Raw genomic sequence first — 23,120 nt, forward strand, 5'->3', positions numbered from 1 at the left:
AAAGGCTGCCGTTCGCAATCTCATTCATCTGAGCCACTATTAAATATCCTCTTGTATTACCAGAGTTCTTAAAATGAATTAATTCTTCCAGACATGGCATGTGTTGATAGCAGGTGGTCCTTGCATGTTCATTCTCCCTTCTGCATGCTTAGGGCTGATCTTCTGATCCTGTTAGTGTAATCTCTTAATTGTCTATATGCCCTTCCAAGAAGGTGCTGCCTTTTCCTTGGTGAAGTCGAGTTCTTTGTTCTTTCCAAGGTTTCATTCCAAGGAATGTCAAGGGACAAGCTTTAAGACCCAGCATATTACATCTACTTAAAATAGAAAACTGCACACAAAAACCCACCACCACCAAAGACTGGAGAGAGCTTCTGGCAGCTAAAATATATGCACATTCTTCTCCTAACTCATAAGAAATAATGGTATGGGAAGTATATTTTGCACAAATATACTTCCAAAAGTGCACATTATAGTAAAGAAAAAAAAAAAGAGACTCCCAAACTTCATTAACAAATGTAGAACATCCTGAATCTTCTCAAATTACAGCTTGACCCAACCCTACTCAATAATGAAAACAGTTTACATCAATGGGGGGAGGTAGATTCACCTTCCTGATAAGGCGTAACTTTGTAATTGAAAATACTACTAATAAAATTTGCATGTTGCAGAAGTAAAAATGACAGCCACAGCTTGAGACATTCCCTGGAATGACTAGATGGGACTTCAAGCTAGAGGATAAAGCCTTAAACACCTTACTTTTGCAATCTATAATGAAAGCAGCTATCTCTTATTGGATGTGTTGTGTATTGTAACCATAGTAGTGTGAGCTCCTCGGACTATAAAAACTTTAAAGGAATATGAAAATGCGTAAGCTATAAAAAGCGTATTTGCATGATTCTATAGATACTCTGAACAAAACACAGTGTGCTTCAATAAAAATAAAATGCAATTTAACTTGCCCCTGTCAATGATATGTTATTTCTAGCTGCTTTGGTTTTGTTTCTTGCATGGGAAAGAAGAGCAGAGTACAGAGGAGGCTGAATAGGTGTTTGTCCTGACTCCACGAAGGGCGTACTTTGAACAAGTTCTTCCTGGACACGGAATTCTGCCTGAACAGAGATAGTTGCAAGGCCAGAGCCAAGCATGAAAGATATCTCCCTTTCAAATTAAAGCTTTTCTGTGCATGACAAGGAAACGCATAGTGTTGTTTGTTTGGTGCAGTGCTGGATATACTGAACGACTTGTTCACTTACCTAAGGGAATTGGGTTACTTCTGAGATCCACGTCTGAATGTAGCACCAAGTATTAAAGAAAGTCAAAGTTGGCTTGGTTTGTTCTAATAAAAGAAAACAGAATTGAAGAAAATATTTCCCAGTAGAAATTCAGTGAAAATATTTCATGCTCTAAGTCCAGCATTCCAAAATTGAATCTTTAGGTTTTTTTTTTTTTTCCAGCGAATGTATGCATGATCCAGTAATAACAAAAGTTACCAGAAACATATTTTGGTAAAACCTCATTAATCAGGGCAAGCTGATATAGTATACCTGATGTTCATTATATTTAATGAGAAATCACTAAGCAAATACGCTCATTAGTGACTTATTGGACAGCTTTGTGGAAGGTACTTGGGTAAAACCCCGTTTCAGTTACCGTACATTTAACAAGCTCCATGAATAGCTATGGTCTAACTGCTTCCTGTTTCTCAGGCGCACTGGCAGTATGTCTGAAACGCTCTAAAACGATAACCCTCAGTAGGGAGGTTGCAGACCAGGCTGGTTGTTTATCAGGGTGCTGAAATCTTGGATCCCACATCTTCCTCTGCTGTTTCTCATGCGTGCACTTGGCAAGCTGCTGCTTCATGTGGCATGTCTCCCTGGCCCTCACAAGCTACATAGCCCTTCAGTGTCTTATCAGGAGTTAGTCCAGGCCTTGGAAAGCCTCCCAAGCCCCCGCCTACTGACTGCTTTTTTTTTTTGTATTTGCACGCTGTGCCCATAAGGGCAGTGGGCTCCTGGTTCATTATAGGACTATATACAGTAACAGAACTGGGGTTGAACAAGTTTCTCTTCCCTGAACCTGCTCTCCCTTCAGTGTTTCTGCTTGAATGGAAAAGTGCCCTGTTCATTTATCAGCCTGACCACAATTAGTATCGACCAGTAGCAGTTACTCTGATGCTTCCTTCAGTTCCCAAGGTTAAACTTCTTGGAGTCCGAGTCTAAAAGGCAAAAGAGATGATTATAAATAGCTTCCATGAGGAAAAAAAAGGAAGACTGGAGAGTGTAATAAGGCTAAGGAGGCATCAATCTGTGTAATTTGGTTTGTTTTGGATAATGGAAAAGTAGTCTGTAAACGGAAAAGGCCATTATCTCTTAATTTTTTGTGGTGATCAGATGTTCTGGAGTTGTACTGTAGTAACAAATGGCTTTTTTAAAGTCTTCTTCAAGCTGAGATACTTGTTAAAGACTCAGTGCAATGACCCCAGTTCCTATCACATAGTGAACCCGGATATTTGTCATCCTGCTTTAAAAAAAAAAAAAAGCAAGAAGAAATCACATAGCTTATATTCCAGGAGCTGGTCTATCATACGGTTCTTTAAAAACAAAAAATAACAATAACAACGTCCACCTTTCATCTCCCGTCGGGGCCAAGACCTGCGGGGACTGAACCCCGTGCAGAGCGGCCCCGACCGCCGCAGGCCGGGGCTGGGCGGGAGCCTCCTCAAGCGGCCCATTGTGTGGGGACAGCGCGACATCGCGCAGGAGGAGGAGGAGGAGGAGGGTGCTCGCCATCCTCCCCCTCGCCCCGGCTCCCTCCCGGTGCTCGGGCACGTTTCGGAGAGCAGCACCGCCTCCCCAGTTCGGAGCAGTCGCGCACAAACCGAGAAGGCGGCTCTGGTCGCCGCCCCGTCCCCTAGTCCCTGCCCAAGTGACGCCTCGCCCGCTGCCGCTCTCGCCCCTTCTCCCCTTCCAGCTCCTCCTCCCTCCCCCGGGCCGAGCCGCCGCTGCTCCCGCCCCTTAAAGCGGCCGGGGCCGCCCTCCCGCGGCGGCGAGGTTCGGGAAAAGATGGCGGCGGTCGCTGGCTGGGCCCTGCTGGGCCTGGCGCTGTGGCTGTGCGCGGTGGCTGGGGCCGGCGAGCCGGAGGGGAAGCGGCGGGCGGGGCCGGCCAAGAAGAAGGACATTCGGGACTACAACGACGCGGACATGGCTCGGCTGCTGGAGCAGTGGGAGGTGCGGGGAGGGGCCGGGGGCCCGCGGCGGGGCTGCGCTTCCCAGATCCCGCAGAAGGGACCCCGCGGCTGCCGCCGGCGCGGGGAGCGGGACGACCGTGGGCCGGGCTCCTGGCTCGGGGCAGCCCTGCCGGGTGCTCCGCGGCCGATCTGCCCGGCCCCGCGGCGCCTCCGCCGGGGGAAGGCGGGAGGTTTGGCGCCCGCGGCCCGGCCGTTCTTCTCCCGGGCCTAGCTGGGGCCCAGGCCTGGAACAGGCGGGAGGGATCCCCGAGGCCCGGCGGCCTTGGCGTGGCAGGTGCCGCTTTCCTTCCTCTGAGGCTTCGAGTTTGGGTGTGGGGAGGTTACAAAATGGGGGCGAACGGGTACAGAAGGGGCTCCTGGGGGAGCTCCCATCACCCCCGGTGCCCACAGTGTGCCCTGCTGCCCCCCTTCCCTCCTCCTGGCGCCTGAGCCCCAAACATGCTGTCGATGCTTGCCAGCAGCCTGGTTTGACTTAAATGTCCGCTGTTTGGGGGTATTAAGGAATATATGTTTTGTGACCGAAGGGTGGATAGCAGGAGAAATACTCATTTACAGAGTAGATATGTAGTTGGGTTTTTTTTGTTTGGCGTTTCCTTGCTTGCCATTCCTCATAGTAATGACTTCTAACTCCAGCTCTCTCTTGTCCCACTTCATCGCCATGAGCCCTGCTGCCTTGACTTTCTTTGGCAGTTCCCCGTCACTCTTTTCTCCATGAGGCTGTCATGCCACTGTTTGGTTCTTTTCACTACTCTTGTCTTCCATCATGTTCTGATAAATGCCAGAGCGCTCATCGGTGTCTTTTATTCTTTCCCATGCGGCTGTTTCCCAGAACGTTTTGCACAAAAACTGGAGAAAATAATAGAGGGAAACTTTCTGTCTCCTGTAACACCAGCTACAGCTCTAAGTCAGGTGGAAAAGTAGGTTTTGTACCTGTAATATAAAATAACTTCTGGGAGAAGTAAGGATGCCTGCCTTGGACCTGGTTGGCAGATTATGGACTTGTTCATGCCATGGACTGTTACTGTGTATCTCCCTTTAGGAAGGGAGATTCTTAGAAAATTGAGTTAAAATTTTAAATAAAATTACATAAAAAGCTCAAAGTTCACCTTTCTGTTAGTGGTATCAGCCAAGGACCAGGTAGTCCCAGCTGCTAAAAAATCAAGACTTAAATGATAATATTGGCCAACTTCAACCAAATTTGGCAGCATAGGAAAAATCTTCAAAGATGAGTATCTTAAGAGTACATGAATTAGATGCCTGGATGAAGGAGGGACTCAAGTTAGTGCTATTGCAACTCTGGCTGCCTATCCTGTTCCAGCCATGTGGCAGGCAGGGTCAGGAGGCTGCTCGGGGATTTTCCTCCTTAGCTGAAGCAGGTCTCTGATGCTGTTCTCCATGTGCTGCACAAATGCTCGTAGCCATGTTGCGTGCAGATGTGGCTGAGCAGCTGGGGACCTTGCTGCTCGGGTTGGCATTGCCACTAAGGAAATGCACATACAGCCAGAGCCCTAGAAGAAAAAAGTTACTGAAGCAGGGGCTCAACAATTAGTGGTTGTTTGGGATGGTCAGCTGTATGGCATTTTGCCTGATGGTAGTCAGGACACATATAAGGAACATGAAAGACTTGAGGGGGTGGTGGCTGGAGGATAGAGGAGAAGAAAGGGAAGGGCATGAGTGGACATGATGGGGTGGGATGAGAAACAAAGGGGCCATTATGAATTTGGATAAGAGCAGGAATTATGCTTGGGAGTGAGGGGCACAGGGTGCAGATCTGTACAGAATCAAGTGTCGTTACTTTCAACTGAGTGAGATGACTCCTCATATTTTTTATTTCCCTGGCAATTAGTTTAGAAGCATTGGAGGATGGTGGTTATAACATCCTTGGCATCAGCCACAAGCCTGGTGAGGCCGAGGCTGTGGCTCCAGCAGCCTTTCCAGAATGAGCAGCCGCCTCTCAGTTCACACTTCTGTGCTGCCCCTTGCACCATGCTGGTGCAACCGTATGTATGCTGGGTGGACTGGGAGAGTGATCTAGTAGAAAATGAGCATGAGGAACAGGAAAAAGAGATAGCAGTTGCTTCAGCAGCTCAGTTGCACAACTAGAGCTTGAAGGAAGCCATCTAGGGATTTCCCTCATGGGAAGGGACTCTCCAGCAGCCTTGAGTCCAGAGGAGCTGGAAACAGAACTGAGAATCTGGTCCAGAGGTCTTTCTGTTACTGAAATGTCATATTTAAAATAGTTCATTATTGTTAGAAGCTCAAGGTTTCTCAGGCTTGACTCTGAGCTACGATTATTGAGTAGGCTAAGGAATTAGGTGATTATATATTGATAATATTCTTAAAAATAAAAATCCAGGGCATTGATGAGAAATGTATGAGAATGGGAGCTGAGGGGAGGAGAAAGAATGTGTAGTTGTTACTGTATCTATGTAATGCTTTCCCTCTGAATCTTCATGTTACTTTTTAAATGAATGAATCTGCTAGGCATTTCAAAGCAAAAGCTTGCACTTTGAATCTTTTACTTTGTAGAAAGCTTTATAGATACAAAACTGCATGATAACTTGTACAGGATCAAGAAAAGTGTTGTATAGGGGAGCTTTTGACCACTTCTTATAGTATTTCTATTTAAACTGTAACAGTACAGCTTTATGAACATTTCATTGAATAGTTATGGGAAAACTAGGTACTGTATGTTATTAAATAGTGTTGTTACTAAATCCAAAGTCAATTTCTGTATTGTGTAAGGCGTATCTTTCTCTTTCAAAACTGTGAAATAAGTTGCTTTTGCACTAGCCAAACTGGTCTAAAATTAGGATTGATTTGCTTTTACATCTGAAGAATGTTTTTCATTTGGTCATGTAAGATTTTGTATTTTCACAGTACTTTACCAACATGAGCATTTTCCAGCTTCCTCTAAAATAAGTATTGTTCCCACTTAGTGAGGGCAGCGGGACTTTCCTGGGGCTCTGCTTTTCTCCCAGTTCACTTCATGTGGAATTTTCAAAGGCATGTGAACTACTTGAAAGCGTGGTTCAGACATGCAAAATCGAAACAGATATGTAATTAGTAATGAAAGAAAGGATAAAATCTAAGGCTTCTATGACTTTTACTCTGCAGTAACTAAATGTTAAACTCCCTTGTCAAAAGACAGCAAACTCTACATAATTGAGATGGGAAAAGAAGGTCACTTGTACAAAACCTTAACCTTGAAAGAGTATGGGATGCTTCCTGCAGTGGCATGTTATAAGAGGATGATGTGGAGTTTGTATGTGTGCATGTGCAGAACTGAGAAGCTAATGCACACTTAGATCTAAAAATCAAGCTCAGCTCCTGACTTTTGAGGCTTCTGAGGAGAACATTGTTAGGTGTTGCTACAGTTCATGTTCCTAAAGGATTGATGAATATTTTCACTAAAAGTTTGAAGTCAAAACAACACCTAAAATATCTGCCTTAATTCCTGCTGATTTACTGGTGCTTGGGTGGCTGGCAGTATAAGGGTTCTGTGTTTTTCTGTTCGGGTTGGGTTTTTGGGGGTTTTTTTTTGTTAATTCTGTGCTACAAATACTGTTTAAGAAATCAAGTTCTAGCTCAATGTAAGTTGCCACTATATTCACTCCTCTCTGTTGGGAGCTGTTTTAAGGGGCAGCAGTTTGAATTCTGCCTTTGCAAATATTTAAATGCCTGTCAACCTCAGCAGAGGCCTCGAGGTTTTTTTATCTGTTTTCTAACAGCAATTTACTCTTGCTGATTACGCTGTCAGAATGTGAGCTGTTCTTCATCTGTGCCTTAGAAGAGTCATGAAACACTTAATAAAAGTTTTCTTGTATGACCATCGAAATTTTGAATTCTTGCCTTTTTATTTTTAAAGACACAAAGTAAGGAAAATTACGTTCTCAAGTGATCCCGTGATTCCTAGAAGTGAGTTTTGACCTCTGAAAGCAATACACAGATGGATGACTCTTATTTGTGTGTGTATGAGGCCTTTTAGTGCAACTTTCTCAGTCCATCTTGTATACTTAATAAATTTCTGTGAAACTGAAGAGAAAAAAAAAGTGCTATTTTATAAAGTACCTAGATGGAACTATATTGAATTAGTCTTGTGGCTGAAATATTTCTCAGTACATGGTAAAATGAGATTATACCTGTCAATATCAACACGTGCATCATTTTGAGGGGAGGGTTATAAAAGGGAGGAGCGCTTTTGGTTAAGTGTCTTGAGACAAAACTCACTATTTTGTTTGATTTGAGAATCTCCACCATTAAACCACACAATACTTTCGCTTTATCAAAGCAGAGTTATTCTCTAAACAATGGGAAATTTCAAAAAAAGAACAGCTTTGTGGAACAGTTGAGTTCAAAGCCTCCTTTTCCTTTTCAAAACAGAAAGATGATGACATTGAAGAGGGAGATCTTCCCGAACACAAGAGGCCTCCAGCACCAATAGATTTCTCAAAAATTGATCCAGGCAAGCCTGAAAGTATTCTGAAGCTGACGAAAAAGGGGAAGACTTTGATGATGTTTGTCACGGTGTCGGGAAATCCCACGGAAAAGGAGACGGAAGAAATTACTAGCTTGTGGCAGGGCAGTCTCTTCAATGCCAACTATGATGTGCAAAGGTAAGCTTTTGTACGTCAGGATAAAGTTCTTGCTTTTACAGAACCCTTGTTCTTTCTTCCTGAAAATCTCCAGCTGTTCATTGCGTGCCCTTCCCCACTTCCATCGCCTGTCACTATTCCTTTGTTTCTGTATCAGTTTATATACCAATTTGTTTTAAGTTACACTACAAAAATTCTGGTGTGGTGCAAAAATATCTATAATGCTTATGTATGACGTATGTATAGCCTAGTTTCTTTTTATCTTGTTATGTTTCAGCTGTTTTAGCTGCAGTAGTTTGCCTTTATGTGCTTGATGGAAAACATCACACTTGGAAGACTTGTCACCACAAAAGGCTTTTTGTTCCCCTGGCTAAAAAAGTGTGATTTTTCTCTGAGAGGATCATTTTGAAACAGAGGAGTGTTGTGCTCTTGAATTGAGGCTGAGAAGGGTTGCAGCAAGTGTATAAAGCAAATTTAATGCCCATTAGTAGATTTTACATAGTGCCAAATTAGTTCTTAAGTTTTCTTTGCATTCTTAGTCCTCCTTGATTATTTGTAAAGTTAATACATTTTATTATTACTTGTACTAGAAAATTGTTCTTTTGTCCTCATCCTCAGGCAACAACAAAAGGCTAATGTCTTGCTCAGTTGTGGAGGTGCTCTGAATTATGCAAAATGCTGTAGTACTTGAAAGGCACAGAACTAACTGAAAAAATATGTATCTTTCCTCTAGGTTTATTGTTGGCTCAAATCGTGCCATCTTTATGCTACGTGATGGTGGTTACGCCTGGGAGATCAAAGACTTTCTGATAAATCAAGAAAGGTGTGCGGATGTTACTCTGGAAGGTCAGGTTTATCCTGGCAAAGGAGCAGAAGAAAGTGAGAAAGTGAAAAACAAAACAAAACCTGAAAAAGCAAGGAAGAAAAAAGACGCAGACAAGAAATCTAATAGCATCAAAGAGGACAACCGAGCTACCAAACAGAGAGAGGATCTATGACGGACACGCTAACCAGACTGAATGCTGCTCTACCCTTCTTTGAAGGGAAACTAATTTTGCATACAATTCCTGGCTTTACTGAGAGGGAAGGAAGGAAGCAGAGATTACTGAAGTTAAGACTTTTATGTTGAAAACACCAGTTTACTTATTAATATTGGCCATTTGTTTAGTTACAGGAAAGGTAATGTTTAATGCCAGCAATTGACTACTTTAGTTTGTAACTTCTTATGTTTTAGTTGCTGTTTGAAATTAACATACAAATCTGTGTGTCTAACATCACAAACCTAAGTTAAGTGGAAAAGAAGAAATACAGTCTCAGAATACACTGATGTTCATCTGTAGTAGTTGTGTCCATGTTGGGTATGTGAGTTGGTCATTGATTCGTAACTGCTGTTAGATAGCAGAGTACGGTGCTGAAAGATTCTCTTGGAAGCCAGTTTGCTAGGCTCACTTGGCAGCTGCCTAAAATTGTGAAGAATAATGTTACAGTGGCCAAAGATGCCTGAAATCATGGTGTTTAGGACCCGTCTGGTTAGACTGCCTGTTTCTTTAAAATAAACAAAACCCATTCTCTCTGTCCCCAGAAATCCACAGAAGTGCTTAGGAGCATGGTAGAAGCTAAGGCAGATATTTAATGGATGCACTCCAAATCAGTGCAGAAAGGAGATTCTGTACTACCAGAAGTGATGCTGGGATGTTAATGGAATTATAGGACCCACGTGAGCAGTGTCGGAGTGAAAGCAAAAGTCATGCCATTCAGGGTGCTGCCGCTGCCAAAGAATTGTGCCTGTGGAAGCAAACGTTGCGTATGCCCCATTGTCTAGGCAGTGAGCTAGAAGAAATAGCTTTAACTCTGGAAACTTACTCGTTTTACTGGTTTAAGGGTTTGTTTAAATCTTTGAAAAAGGACTAGTTACAGTACAGTACAGGGTTAAACTTTGAGTTAGATGTACCACTGATGTTTAATAACCAGATTTTTTGGGGGGGGGCGGTACAGATTCCCAACTGACCTGGTTGATTGTAAATGAACATTTGATTTAAATACTATGAATTCTTGATGTATGGGAGCAAATTTGATTTCTCCTTGAAAGACTTTGTATAATTGGGATGATTTTGTTATTATTCAGATTGTATTCAGCCAAATGCATTGCTTGGAATTGTTTCCCTTCTGCCTTACTCTCTGTTAAGAACTAAATGCACCTAGTATGTGTGGTCCATGTTTTCCAGATGATGAGCACGGTATTAACTGTCTTCATTTGATACTACTACGATGTTACTTTGAGTTCTTATTTAAGGTGCTAAAATCCAAGTGTTTTGGATAAAAGGTCCTAATTGAACCATAATGGTTGATCTTGTGGAATACTTCAGTATCAAAAGTGGGACACTGACTTACTGAGTGCTCATTCTAAAATAAAAGATGTCACGAAACTTCCTGTTTCACTGAGTAGTAAAACCTTTTAAGTAATGATGCATTAGATAGGTATTCAGGAGACAGACAAACTCATCTTTGGTTTCTGTACATAAGGACAAAATGATGTTGGTGAAGGTTCCAGGTGATCATTTTAATTTAATTTTAATTGTATTTGTATGAATTGAGGGTTAAAGAAACCTTTCCTGCCACACTTCATTAAACAGGTCTTTGCCTGTTTGAGTGGAACAATGAAAATCATGTATTTCTTCAGGTTTAACTGTATCACTTTTGTATTCCACTATTAATCCAAATGTGTAGCGGAGTTGAGAAGAGTCTCTAGATACTGGTATGTCACAATGCATTGAGGAGAGATGTGCAGTCCATTTCTTGTTCATCACTGATTTGTCATTTTCTCAAGTATTCTGGGTTCATACCTCCCTGTTTTTCAAAAGAGTGTTGCTTCTTATATCAAGAGATGAACACAGGTCAGATGAAACTATAAATACGAAATACTAATGAGCTTTTTCTTTTTACAACTTAAATCTATGGTATAGAGATGACAATTCAGATTATGATCAGAAACATTTGGAAATGCAGTTTCTGTAGTTTTTGTAATGTTACAAAACATGAACATGATTTCTTTTTTAATCAAACGAAGTTCTTCCTGAGCTCAATAATTGAGCATTGCAAAACAGTATACAAATAACACAAAAGCAAATGAGCCAAGGAGGAGAAACAATTACTACACTGCAGCTATAGCCCGACTTTTGAGAAAAGATACTTGTTTTGGTCATTTGTAAATCTACATTCACAGTAGGCTGGGTCTTCTTCCTTTATATTTAAAAGGAGCATGCAACATAGCTTGTTTAAATTTTAAAGTGTTTGGTTTGGTTTTTTTTTGTTTGTGTGGTTTTGTTTGTTTGTGGTTTTTTATGTTTTTAGTAGGAGTAATGAGTCAAGGGTTGCTTTTTGATATACAAAACACTGCCTTCAGTCTGGCAGGAACTTCTTCACCAGCCAGTCCTTGTCTCTGTCGCAGTTCATAACTCTACTCCAAAACAACTTGTGTTCCCTTCTGAAACTAGTAAGTCCTTGAGCCCCTAGCACTTGTCCTCATGCCTGAACAACTATCACTCCAAAACAACTTGTGTTCCCTTCTGAAACTAGTAAGTCCTTGAGCCCCTAGCACTTGTCCTCATGCCTGAACAACTATCACTTTTATATATATATATAAAAAAAAAAAAATCTTCAAAAATTTAAGGCCATTAATGTTCTGTAAGTACCCAGCAGATCCTGCATTCTGTTTTACAGGTGTGCATTTGGGTCTCAGTCAAACTTGTGGTAACAGATTTTTTGACTCTACATACAGGCAGTTCAGATACAGCCTTTAATTTCAACAAGTAGGGTGGTGATTATAGTTCTTACTATTTCTTTACTTTTTCAGTACTACACAGGTATGTGGAAAAACATCTGCTTTCATGACAGCTAAACATCTGCTGCCTTTTTCCACTCAGCTTAGTGGGTTTCTCTATTCTAGTGCCATAACTAAGTTTTCTAAGTTATCATTATGTTTTTAACCCAGTTGTCCTTCTCAGAAAAAAAACAGTTTGTCAATGATACTACGCAAGATGTGGTTGCACTTTGTGAAAAATTTCCAATGGACAATCACCTTTTTATGTAATAAAATACTGGAATGAATATATTGATTTTTTTTTTAAGGTAATTGTAATGTATACTGTGTGCCTTATCTCTTATTGAAAAAAAAAAAATAAATCACATGCCTACATGGAAGAGTACAAGTCCATCCTCTGTTTTTGAGGGCTTAACTTCATTACGTAGGAAAGTTGACATTTAAATAACCAGGGCCCAGAAGACCTGAGAAGCAGGAGAGAAGCACCATGTGCAGTAAATGAGTAAGTGCTGGCAGTTGACTATATAACAAAACATCCTCACCAACTACTAAATCTTATTAATTAGACATGCAAGCAGTGGCAACATTCATTTTAAAAAGATGAGAATTGCAGTTGCAGACATCATTGCATTGCAATAAATTTTCCTGTGACACCATGCCTGTTACCAGTCTCTTCTCTCTGCTGCAGTCTTTCTCTCCGAATGCATCATTTGCTAGCAGGGGAGTTCATGGTTCCCATTTCTTTTGCAGCTTCTCTTAGTTTGTCTTTAGCTTTGTTGCTGCACTGAACTACTAGGTGAAGTATGCGTTTTTAAAATTCCATCTTTAAGTCTGTTATGACACACAAACTACGACAGGATTTCTGATCTTGAGTGATCAAAGCATTTCTCTGCAGAGTTGGGTCAGCCTTGGCTTCAGAAAGACTCCACGTTCCTCCTACTGTTCCTGAACTCTTTCAATTTTCTTGGGCAAGGAAATCATAAATTAAAATACCATTTTGTTAAGATATGGAACATCCTACTTGTGTCTGATACTTGTCCACTGTTCTTATGGCTTTATAGTAAGGCTTGGAAATGATGCCCAGTCTTTATCTGTGGCTCATTTCCTTTTCTAGTGAGGGAATAACTGTGTGTGCCTTTTCCACAGGGTTTTGTTTTTTTTTTTTTTTACTGCTTTGGACATTTATAGAAATTCAAGGAGTCCATGCCTGAATAATGGGGATGCCCCTGTTTTAACAAATACCTGTTTCATTGGTACTCTTCTTACTAAGATTTCCATCCTACTACGTCAATACACTTTTATTTGATAATTCTTACTCTAGGATAAAATTAACTATCTTTGCATATCACTGCTTTAGTGTCTCATACTGTGCCATTTTAACAGGGACAAACCCCTCTGGATGCAGGTACTATTAAATTGCCAGGAGGTCAGAACTGCTTGGATTCGGGAAGGAAAAACACTTGAGTTTTTGGGGGGTGGTGGTTTTTCTCCTCCAAGAGAGAAGTCAGGTAGTGTGAGGGGCTTGGGCACACCTTGTATCTCAAGCAGAAGAGGTCTGTGCAGCATAGTTTCAGATTAGTATTTAAAAGGTTGATTAACACATTACAATCAAGCATTATAGGGCATGCTGGCCTTTATCCAAAGACAAGCAGTAAATGTTTTCCTCCCCATGTGATGCTACTTAACGGACCAGTATATCACTGTTGGTGCTGGTGCCAGCTGGGGATCAGCTATCAGTGGCATTGGATCGATGGATTTCTGTAATATCAGCAGCAGATCTTTTCATCATCACTTAACAGTAATGTAATAAAGAATTTCTCAAAAAAAAATCTGGGATATTTTTTATTTTTTTTTTTTTTTTAGTTATTGTGTAGACATTGGTATTTTGGGAGGGAGAAATGGAACAGGTAAAGGAGTTTTAGCCTCTTCCCAGTCTGACTGGCAAGTAAATACGTGTTCCTGCAGCACTTGGTCTTGCTGTGCAGCCGCTGTTCAGAAGAGGAGGGTCCTGGTGCCTCACCTGCTGATCCCTTGCACCTCTCACTACGTGCTGGCGGCAGCCTTCGCGTCTTGTGAAACTCTGTAACTCATCCGATTAGGGCGCCTGCGGATACCCCAGCTCCGAAACAGCAACACGGAGGTGACCTGTGTCAGAGTTTCTCATGGTCAGGTGGATCGGTGCCTGCCGAGGTCATAATAACAGTCCTGTTGGCAACGGCCGTGGCCTCAACGTGGAATAAAATGGGGGAAGTATGTGTTACTTTTTGACACTTCTCAGAAGCTTTTTTCTTTGTTATTCCAGAATTATTGTGCCTCTGCTCTACTGCAGTTGGACAGAAGAGACACTATTTTTTTACAGAAGAGGGACTAGAATGCTCTAATCCATGAGGGTTGTGACCAAAAGTTTTTCTTATTTTCTTTTGTAATTTAGTGGTACCTCCAAAAAAAACCAACTGTGGGCCCATCTTTACTGCCTATAGCAACTACTGCTTTGAAAGATCATTTTCCGTAGTGTCTGAAAATAGCCTGGACTTCTGTGTTGGTGACATGCCTGCTAACTCTGTGGAAACCACCGACCAGAGCACTGAGCACTCCTGAAATCATTAATATTTAAATCGGTTCAGGTGCCTTCAGTGACGGCAGTGTTACATATCAGCAGGCCTCCGTGTGCTTTGGGAAGAGGTGAGCAGCAAGGACCCGGCATTGGCCTGCAAGGTGCGAGGCCATTAGCAGTGAGGAGTTGCTGCTGATGGAACAGCACCCCAGAGTAACCTGGATCTTGCTGTAACTTACGTAAAGTCTTCTTTGTAAAGAGAAAGCCCGAGTTATACATGAACAATGGTATTGTGAGGGTGTATTGAAAAAAATACTGTGGTTGAGCACTTGCTGAGTCAGTAAATAAAATAAAGGTTTAATATGTGTGGTCGTGTGATCATTGCTTATTGTTTCCCAGACCTATGGCTGCAATCCATCTTGTATGGCTTTTTCTTAAGGTGTCCTCATGCAGTTTTATTTAATTCAACTTCTTTTGCAAAAAATCATTTTCATCCCCTCATCTAAAATGAAATCTCACGAGTATCCGAAACAGTACACACTTTAAATTACACAAGGCTCTTGTATGAATATTTTATTATTCATCCTGCCAACTGCATCCACAGCCATACCTATGACTTCTCAGCCCTTCATAGTCAGCTGTTGTCTTTCTGGTGCTGTAAAACACGTTAATAACTGTGTGAACTTTAGATAATTGCAGTTATAATAGGATGGAGTTGCCAAGGAGCTTAACGGAAGCATAGACATGTAAGTGTTTTGGCACTTAAGAGAGCAGTTGAGCAGAAGATTTTGAAAAACTTTCTTTCATTTAATGCGGGAGCCAGGTATTCTGTTGTGATCTAATGAGCTGTAGGAAAGGCCACTCTCCATCTTATCACCACTCCTCCCCAAACCCTGTTCCCACCTCGCATCACCATTTAAGCCACATATTGCTCAATTCTCAAATAACCCTAGTAAGGCCTGAAATATATTTTGGCCACGTTATTATTTCTGTCAGTAGTGATAAGCCATGTCAGTCTTACTTTCTGGGATGAGAAAATCAATGTTAGATTTGTGACAGGGAAGACCGTGCTCAAGAAATACCCCAGTGATGTAGGGGTACCAGCTGAATACTGGAGATGGACTAGAGGAAAGCAGAAATAAAAGCCAATCAATCAGCTGCATTAATTTCCTGAGGTGTCGCTATCGACTGACAGACCCTTGGGTTTTAGGTGAGGCACCTGTGCTTTAAGAAACATTATCCTGTGCTACTCATTCCCCACTAACAGGACAGAAGATGAGATGAGGTTACAGTTGGGGTGGGAATTTCATCACGCTCTCCCCCCCCCAGCTTCACTTTACACACTTTGCCAAAGGAGGAAAGATATTTACTTGTAACGGGCTTTCTTCCCAAACAATTTCCCGTTGAGTCCTCTTACTGCTTCCTTATCGCAGGCCCCTCACTGCGTCCTGGTACTGCTCCTGACTGCTGAGACGCTCCAGCTGAGACTCACACTCAGAAACCACAGATTAATTTATTATTTGCCAAGTGACGGAGCTCTCCCTTGGCTTTTGTTTTTAGGTTCTGGAATGAGTGTACACGCTGGATTCAGCTCCATGGCTAAGGGATCACCGCAGGGAGGAGCTTCTGAAGGTGTGTTTTGTGAAGAAGACATGCAAGAGGAAGGAAGGGTGTAGTTGCAGTGGTGGTTTCTACGCATCCCTCCCCCATCCTTTGGTCAGAAAGAAGGTGGTGTGACAAAACAGCTCTGAGCCAGCTGCTGGAATGGCCTTTGGGGGCTGAAAAAAGCCTGGACACATCACAGCGGCTTCAGCTTCTGGTGGAGGTGGCTGGTGTGAAGATCTGCAAGGGTTGCATAAACCCCCTCTGTTTGGGGAATTCACAAACAGCGGTTCTTTTCGTATAGTGGATTCGGGAGAAGTGAAGCTCTGTGAGGCAAAGGAAGGAACATCCCTACATCTAGTAGCTGTGGGCAGAAACTGGGAGAGCTCAGTTACTTGCTGTTGAGAAGAGACTAAATATGCCTGTGACGCTCAGCTGGGAATATCACTGTCATGTTGGGATATGAAGGCATTTATGTAAGAGACACAAAGCTCTAGGGTTTTCTTGGTTTGTGATTCAACCCATACCCTCTTTTTCCATTGTCCAAAGTAGCATCTAAAACAACAACAACAACAACAAAAAAACCCCAACCCATGACACGAACACCAGAACTCCTCCCTGAAAGCTCTTGCGGCACTTCCCTTTAAAAGGCAGAAGCTGCAGCTAGAAGCGCAAGTCTCATTTCTAAAATTTTGCCAGATAACACGCTAACTCGCAAATTTGAAATAAGTTTTGCTAACTGTTTGATTTATAAAAAGCTGCTTCACACAGGGCTGAAGCCCTGCTGGCTGGTGGAGCGCTGCAAGGCCACCCGCGCCCCATCTCCCCGCTCCAGCTGCTCGGCCACCTCGTCCCTGTCACCGTGTCCTTGTCCTCGTCCAGGATTCCTCTGCCACCTCCGGTGCTGGCGATGCCCCGGGAGGAATCCCCGGTTCCGCTGCAGGGCACGGGGGGGGGTGTGGGGGGGGATCACCCCCCGGGATCGCGGCGGCATCACCCCGCTCCCGCCTCGGGGCCCCCCCCCGCCCCCAGGGCCCGGTGCGGCCACGAGAGGGCGCGCGCGGACAGGCAACGGCCTGGCCTGCTGTGGTACGTCACGGCACGTCATGTCACACTTCTCGTGTTACCTGTTGAGTAACTTCTGTTAGCGTCATGGTATATAATCTAAGTGGTAGCTATATAAAATATGTCGGTTTTTAGGTTTTTTACTCGTTGGTAACCGATTAGGCATATCGTCATACAGCAGACAGTACGTTTAATGTACAGTGCATTTTGTACGTTCAGGGATAGAATGTATCCAGTCTATATTTAATTGTATACATATAACTACAAATTACGTGGTAATTTTAGAACTAATGTAATGAATTGCATACGGTTATGTATAGTTTGTTGTTAAGTTAGTTCTAACAACGGCTGTATATACATAGACATCTACACACACCCACCCCATACACATAAATACACATGCACACAAATACATACACAGGCACACAGAAATACACACACATATAGCCACCCCCCCCACACACAGACCCCTTATACACACCCCCCCCCCCATATATATATACACACACGCATACACATAAATATCCACAGACACCCCCCCATATACACATACATACGTACGTATTCATACACACACACACACATACACGCAGACACAGAGCCACAACAGCGCTGTGGTAACATCTGCCTGGGGGCCATGGGGTGTGACATGAGTGGCACCCTCTTCACACCTCCCTTTGACCCCATCCCAAAATCAACAATGTAATAATGTAAAAGAGTCTGTGTGTAAGATATGGGGGGGGGGGGGGGGGGGGGGGGGGGGTGCGGAGTGTGTATATATATACACATATATATTAAAAAAAAAAAAACCCACATATATATGAGATGTGTGCGTATGCATATGCATGTGCGCGTGTGTATATATGTACACGTGTGTATATAAAAAAATGTATATGTGTATGTATAAGCTGTATATATGTGTATGTACATATATAAAAGCTGTGTGTATGTGTCTATGCATGTATAAGACATGTCTAGGTGTATGTATAAGCTGTGTGTATGAGTGCGTGCACAATGCCTCCTGGCCTGCCCACCCTGGGCATCTCTGCAGGCTCTGCCCCGGGAGCAGCTCCCAGCTGGGTGCCTGGGACCTGCCTGTGCCCCCCGGGTGCCCCCCGTGTCACGTCGCAGGCAGAGGCTAAAGCCCAGCTCTGCCCCTGCCCCCGGGCAGCCTCTGTAGCTCTCCCCTTGGAAGGCTTTGAGCTTATCGCACTATTAAATAGATGGTTCATTTTTTCCCTACATTGGTGGTGTGGAGTGAGATTTCTGCCTTGATATTCAGCTTTTTTTCCTTCCCCCCCCCCCCCCCCCGGAGTTAATCTGCAAAAGTCCAATATATCAGTAAATTCAATCTGAGATGAGTAGGCAGGGTGCGTTTTTTGGTTTCCTGGCCTGGAGGCATTAGGTGGGTGATCTCCTCTAATGTACTAGCTGCTATTTTGATACTCGATTAAAAAAATATGTGCTTGGATGTTAGAAATGCTGATTGCTGCCACCAAAAAAATCCCACTCCAGTGCTGGAGCCTCCAAAATGTTTTATAGCAAAGTCTGCTCAGCTGGCACCATCCCAGGGTGATAAATTTACAGTTAAAGTCATATTTGACCCAATAGTGAAATTCCTATAAGCCTTAATAGCTGCAAACTACAAAAACTTTATATGTTTTATATATTATTTATTTCCATATATATTTTTATTCCATGTTCACCCTGTTCAATGAAAAAAAGTTTTGTGAACATGGGAACAAGATTTTTGTTTTAACCTACTAGTAGTCCCCCACCCGCCCCAGATAGAGCCCTTTCCCGTGTCTGCCCACTGTACCATCCCCTGTCCCGCTCCCATCCCCTTCCCTTCCCATCTGGGATCCTGCAAGCGTGGCCGGGCAGGCAGCGGAACGTGCTGCCGTCTGTGCAGACTGGCCAGCAAAGGCACGCACGGGCGGTTTGGCCCCTGGGGTTTTGTCTTCTGAAATAAGTAGAGAACTGTGTGCCTTTCTCTCAGACGAGACACAAATTTTGTGTGGCTGTGTGTGTGTGCGCATCCAGCAAACGTTGGTTCGTTGTTACAGAGACACTAAAGAGGCAAAAATAATATAAGAAATTTGCATTGAATATTTATTTTGATAAACATTGTGTACTCCAAACAACTACGTGTTATTTCAGTTGTAAGCCACAATCTGTGGGAACCAACATCCCAAGAGCTCTTGTCATCATAAACCAGACAGTCAATGCATTACCACGGTCTGCGGACATAGAGAGCTTTCAAGTGCAAAGCAGATTATCCGAAAAGACATATTGCCGACCTCCTTAACAACCTGGACAATGCTAAACTCCAGTAAAAATGCTTCATATGTCTGCAATTTAGTTGTCTTAGTGCCATTGTAATAAATTAATAGAAAATATATCTTTTTTCATTGGAAAGTCTATAAGAAAATGTACAAACATCTAACTCCGAAAAAGGACCAGCTATTTCGGCGACAGGTAAAACAAGCATTTGAACAGAGGCAAAAAAACCCAAACATCCAAACAAACAGACAGACAAACAAAATGCAATCAAAAAAACCCACTCTACCAATGGCAACTGCGTAGGCAAACATGGAAACATTTGCAGTAATAAAACCTTACAAAGAGGGTAACTGCAGCTTTTGCAGGGACTGTTAAAAGGACGTACAAAGAACAAGCAGTCAGGTAATTCTCTAGTCAAAATGTGCACGTGCAACCTCTAGAACAGTCAAAGATTAAAAAGTAATCATATGGCACAAAACTATTGCTGACTGGCGGTGGTATTAGGCTTCGTTCTGTCGTCAGAGCAACACACTGGCTTGATCCCGTAAAGGTGGATGGGAGCCCTTTGCATTTCACAGGAGTGTCTGCCCCATTACACGGCGACGATGCTCTATTATCCCTCAGGCTTACAGACTGCAGCGATCCCCTACTCCATGTTCCCAGCGTGAGACCCACCCTAGCTGCAAAACAGGCCCCATGTGACAAGCTTTGCATGATAGAATAAGCTGCTTAGAAGTTTTCTTCTCTGAGTAAGATGAGATTTTTTTTTTTTTTAGGAAAAAAAAAAAGAAAAAGGTTTTCCCAGAGCCAAGTCTTACAATTTCACCCTGAGAACTCCCAAACATGTAAAATCAGAAGCTACGCTTTAGCACAAAGGCAGCGTGCTTGTGGAAGCCGAACAAACCAGTCTAGGGGATCGACCCACCTGGCACAATCCTGCCGGGCATCCACACGCTTACAGAGAGCAGGAGAAGAGAACCGGCTGGTGGCCCAGCGAAGCAGGGCACCACGGAGGGCACCCCTGCCCCGGGGGGTGTACAAAGCCAAATCCCAAACCAGGTCCCTTCCAAGCCCAGCCTTCCTGCCCACTGTTTGGCAAGTGCTCGTGAAAGAAATGCTCCTGCTTTGGTCCATCTCTTGGAAGCAAGTGTGTTCCACCAACTCCAGTGCAATGATATCAACAGAATTGCCTCAGAGCAGTGACGAAGTTTGGCTAATCCAGACTAATTTACTCAAGGAACTTTTTTTTAGTCTATTATTTGCTCGACCTAGGGATCTGGTTCTGTTTTGGCTATCAGAGACTGTCCAATAAATGACGTTTGGATAATCACGGTTGAACCACAAGTGAGACTGACTTTTTCAAGGAATAGTTTGTGAAATCCCCTAACCATCATAAGACTTGGGGGGGGGGGGGGGGAAATGCCTTACTTGCCTTTTACAGGTGTTGCCCATTCATTCTGGAAAGGGCATAAATGCCTAAAGAGCATTCATTAACAGACACTTGTTGAGAAGCAAGGGAGAGAAAGCTTGGCTCTTCTTTCTTTTTTTTTTTTTTTTTTTTTTCTAAATGCATTACACATGACATTCAGCAAGTTCAAAACAACTATATAGTAAGACTGAAAAGAACATTTCCAGTTTCAAAACCCAGGAGAGGCTTGAGGGGAATGTAACCCACAGTATTATTTATCTGAATTTTGCTCATGGTTGCTTTGACTTTCAGAGCAATTGATCTAAACCAGGTTTATTGAGTGCAACACCTGCCCAGCCTTTGGAATGACACATAAAATGGTTGCTCTTTCATTTTAGCTGCACGATAGCATTTTGGCTACTGTGGAAAAAGCAACTTAATTACACAAGCTCTAATTAAAACAGAGGAAAATGAACTAACCATCAGCAACTAGAATAATTTCTGTAGCAATGGGGACAGGCAGACACTAAGTGGGGAAACAAATCCAGATATTATTGGCAAAATTGACATTCTATGTGCTTTGAAAAGCTCTTCATCCTATCTTTTATTCCCCCCTCCCCCTCTTATATTTCCTAGAATAGCCACAGGCTCCAGAAATGCCTTCATGGCATTTCTGAGCAGCAGACAGATATATCACTGAACATGAGAGGTGCTTACAATGTTTTACAAGATAATGTTTCATTTCCCAGCTTCAAGAGATGTCCCCGGAGGAGTCCTGATTTGCACTAATCTGCCTTCATTACCCAGATACTGCTTTGAAGAAGAGAAGGGGGAAAGGAGGCACAAGACATCCAACTAGTGTATGGGGATTCCCACTCTAATTCTGCAGCTACCTGGTAAGACCTCTGTCATCTTCCATCCAGATTTCATTTAACTCTTCCAGGAGGACCAAGACACTTATACCCTTAAGCCTGAGGACAGGATCAGAAAGCAACACACAGCAGAGCAGTCTCTCTGACCTCCCTAGAAAGTCTGTTCATTCTCTTTGAGGCTGAATAAAGTGAGTTCCAGTATTCCCAGTTAAAAACTGGAAACCTTGAACAGGATGCTCTCTTTCACTGGCTACCATAAACCCTCCAGACTGATCCTGAACATTATTGTATGGAGGGACTATATAGGAAAGGCAGAGAAAATGTATGTGCTAATTGACATTGCTTTCCTTCTAGCCTACAGCTGCTGGTTGAAGGAAAACTTCCCATTTGAGTAACCACTATTAAAAACCCTTGATCCATAGGAGAAACGCAGTTTTCTGAGCAAGCAGAAAGATGTGGTTTCATCAGTCTCAGCAGGCATGTTTTATCTTCTCCTCCTCTCGTTTCTTCCCCAACTATGTGCCGTGAGTTAGCATGTACAACACAGATCCCAAAGAGCTTGATCAAACGTCATAAAAGCTTTAGGATAAATTCTTACTGTCCAGTAGGTTTCCCAGCATCTAGGGATTCATTCAAATACACTCTTTCTATCTTAGATTTTCAACCAGACTTTGAACTGGCATTCCACGTTTATGTGAGCAGCTAGTTACAGCATGGAAAAAAAATAATGTTTGGACAACCTTAGAGGCCGGTAAAACCAGTAATCCTCGATGGCCTTCAGACCTGGAACTCCCCCTTCAAGAGGCAGCACATAAGTTAATCCGTCACAGGGGTGCCGATAAAACCAGCACCTTGTAAAATGGGTCAAACCTTGCTTAGTAACATGGGAGTCAACACGGCATCGGTGAGCAAGTCAACCGGCGAGGAGCTGGTGATCACAGAACATATGCTGATCACAGAGGAAGGCTTTTCTGTCACACGTGGCCACTCTAGCTACTTACAGTAAGATTTCTTTTTGAACAACAACAACAACAACAAAATGCTACACCTCAGAGTAGGCTGGCAAGGTGCCTGTGGTGAGCAGTCAGTAGTCCATCCCACGGGGGCAGTGCTGGCAGCCAGAAGGCAGAGCAGTGTGTCCTCATAATTTCATTTTCTTCACCACAGGAACTGGCAGTGCTTGAAAGATTTTAGCTGAGTCCTCATTAGTGACCAACTTCACCCAGACAGGGCGGAAGCTGCCTTTGAATCCGACAAAAGCCATTTTTTCTGCAAATCAGAGCAAATACATTAAACATCATCACAGAATCATTAAGGTTGGAAAAGACCTCTAAGATCCTCAAGTCCAACTGTCAAGGAGTGTGTCGAGGCGGCAGCAGAAAAACACCCACATGCGTAGCTACACCCAACAGCTGGATGGATGCAGGTGGACAGCAGCACGCATGTGCACACAAACTTGGCCAATTATGCATTCTCCAGGTATTAAAGAAATACTTTTCTCATGAAGCTTAATCAAAATTTTATTTACATGTTGTATACTTCCACTAATTAATGTGTGATACATAGGAGAGGAGAAAGAGAGAAGGAAAAACCCGTCCTCTCAGGCAGCTTGAGCTACCTATTGAACTACCATTAACTGCACGACGGTTGTACTCAAACCCCTTTCCTGCGTGT

At 43.0% G+C, this 23,120-nt stretch overlaps 2 protein-coding genes across 5 annotated transcripts in view; one reads left to right on the forward strand and one right to left on the reverse strand.

The window, feature by feature from the left end:
• The first annotated feature begins 3,019 nt into the window (after nucleotides 1–3,019).
• MESD (mesoderm development LRP chaperone) lies at nucleotides 3,020–10,268 on the forward strand. The gene is made up of 3 exons (XM_075764149.1): nucleotides 3,020–3,227; nucleotides 7,631–7,863; nucleotides 8,576–10,268. Exons 1-3 carry the CDS (start codon nucleotides 3,063–3,065, stop codon nucleotides 8,838–8,840), a joined length of 663 nt encoding a protein of 220 aa, XP_075620264.1. The 5' UTR covers nucleotides 3,020–3,062; the 3' UTR covers nucleotides 8,841–10,268.
• An 8,701-nt stretch (nucleotides 10,269–18,969) lies between these two features.
• The window catches only part of CEMIP (cell migration inducing hyaluronidase 1), a 116,694-nt gene continuing 112,543 nt past the window's right edge, over nucleotides 18,970–23,120 (reverse strand). For all 4 annotated transcript variants that reach the window (XM_075764390.1, XM_075764387.1, XM_075764391.1 and 1 more), the window contains exon 29: nucleotides 18,970–22,715. In XM_075764390.1, coding sequence (XP_075620505.1) covers nucleotides 22,588–22,715 — 128 coding nt within the window. In that variant the 3' untranslated portion in view covers nucleotides 18,970–22,587. The remainder of the gene's footprint in view (nucleotides 22,716–23,120) is intronic.

The sequence above is a fragment of the Balearica regulorum genome, chromosome 12, assembly GCF_011004875.1.
Source record: "Balearica regulorum gibbericeps isolate bBalReg1 chromosome 12, bBalReg1.pri, whole genome shotgun sequence".
NCBI lineage: Eukaryota > Metazoa > Chordata > Aves > Gruiformes > Gruidae > Balearica > Balearica regulorum.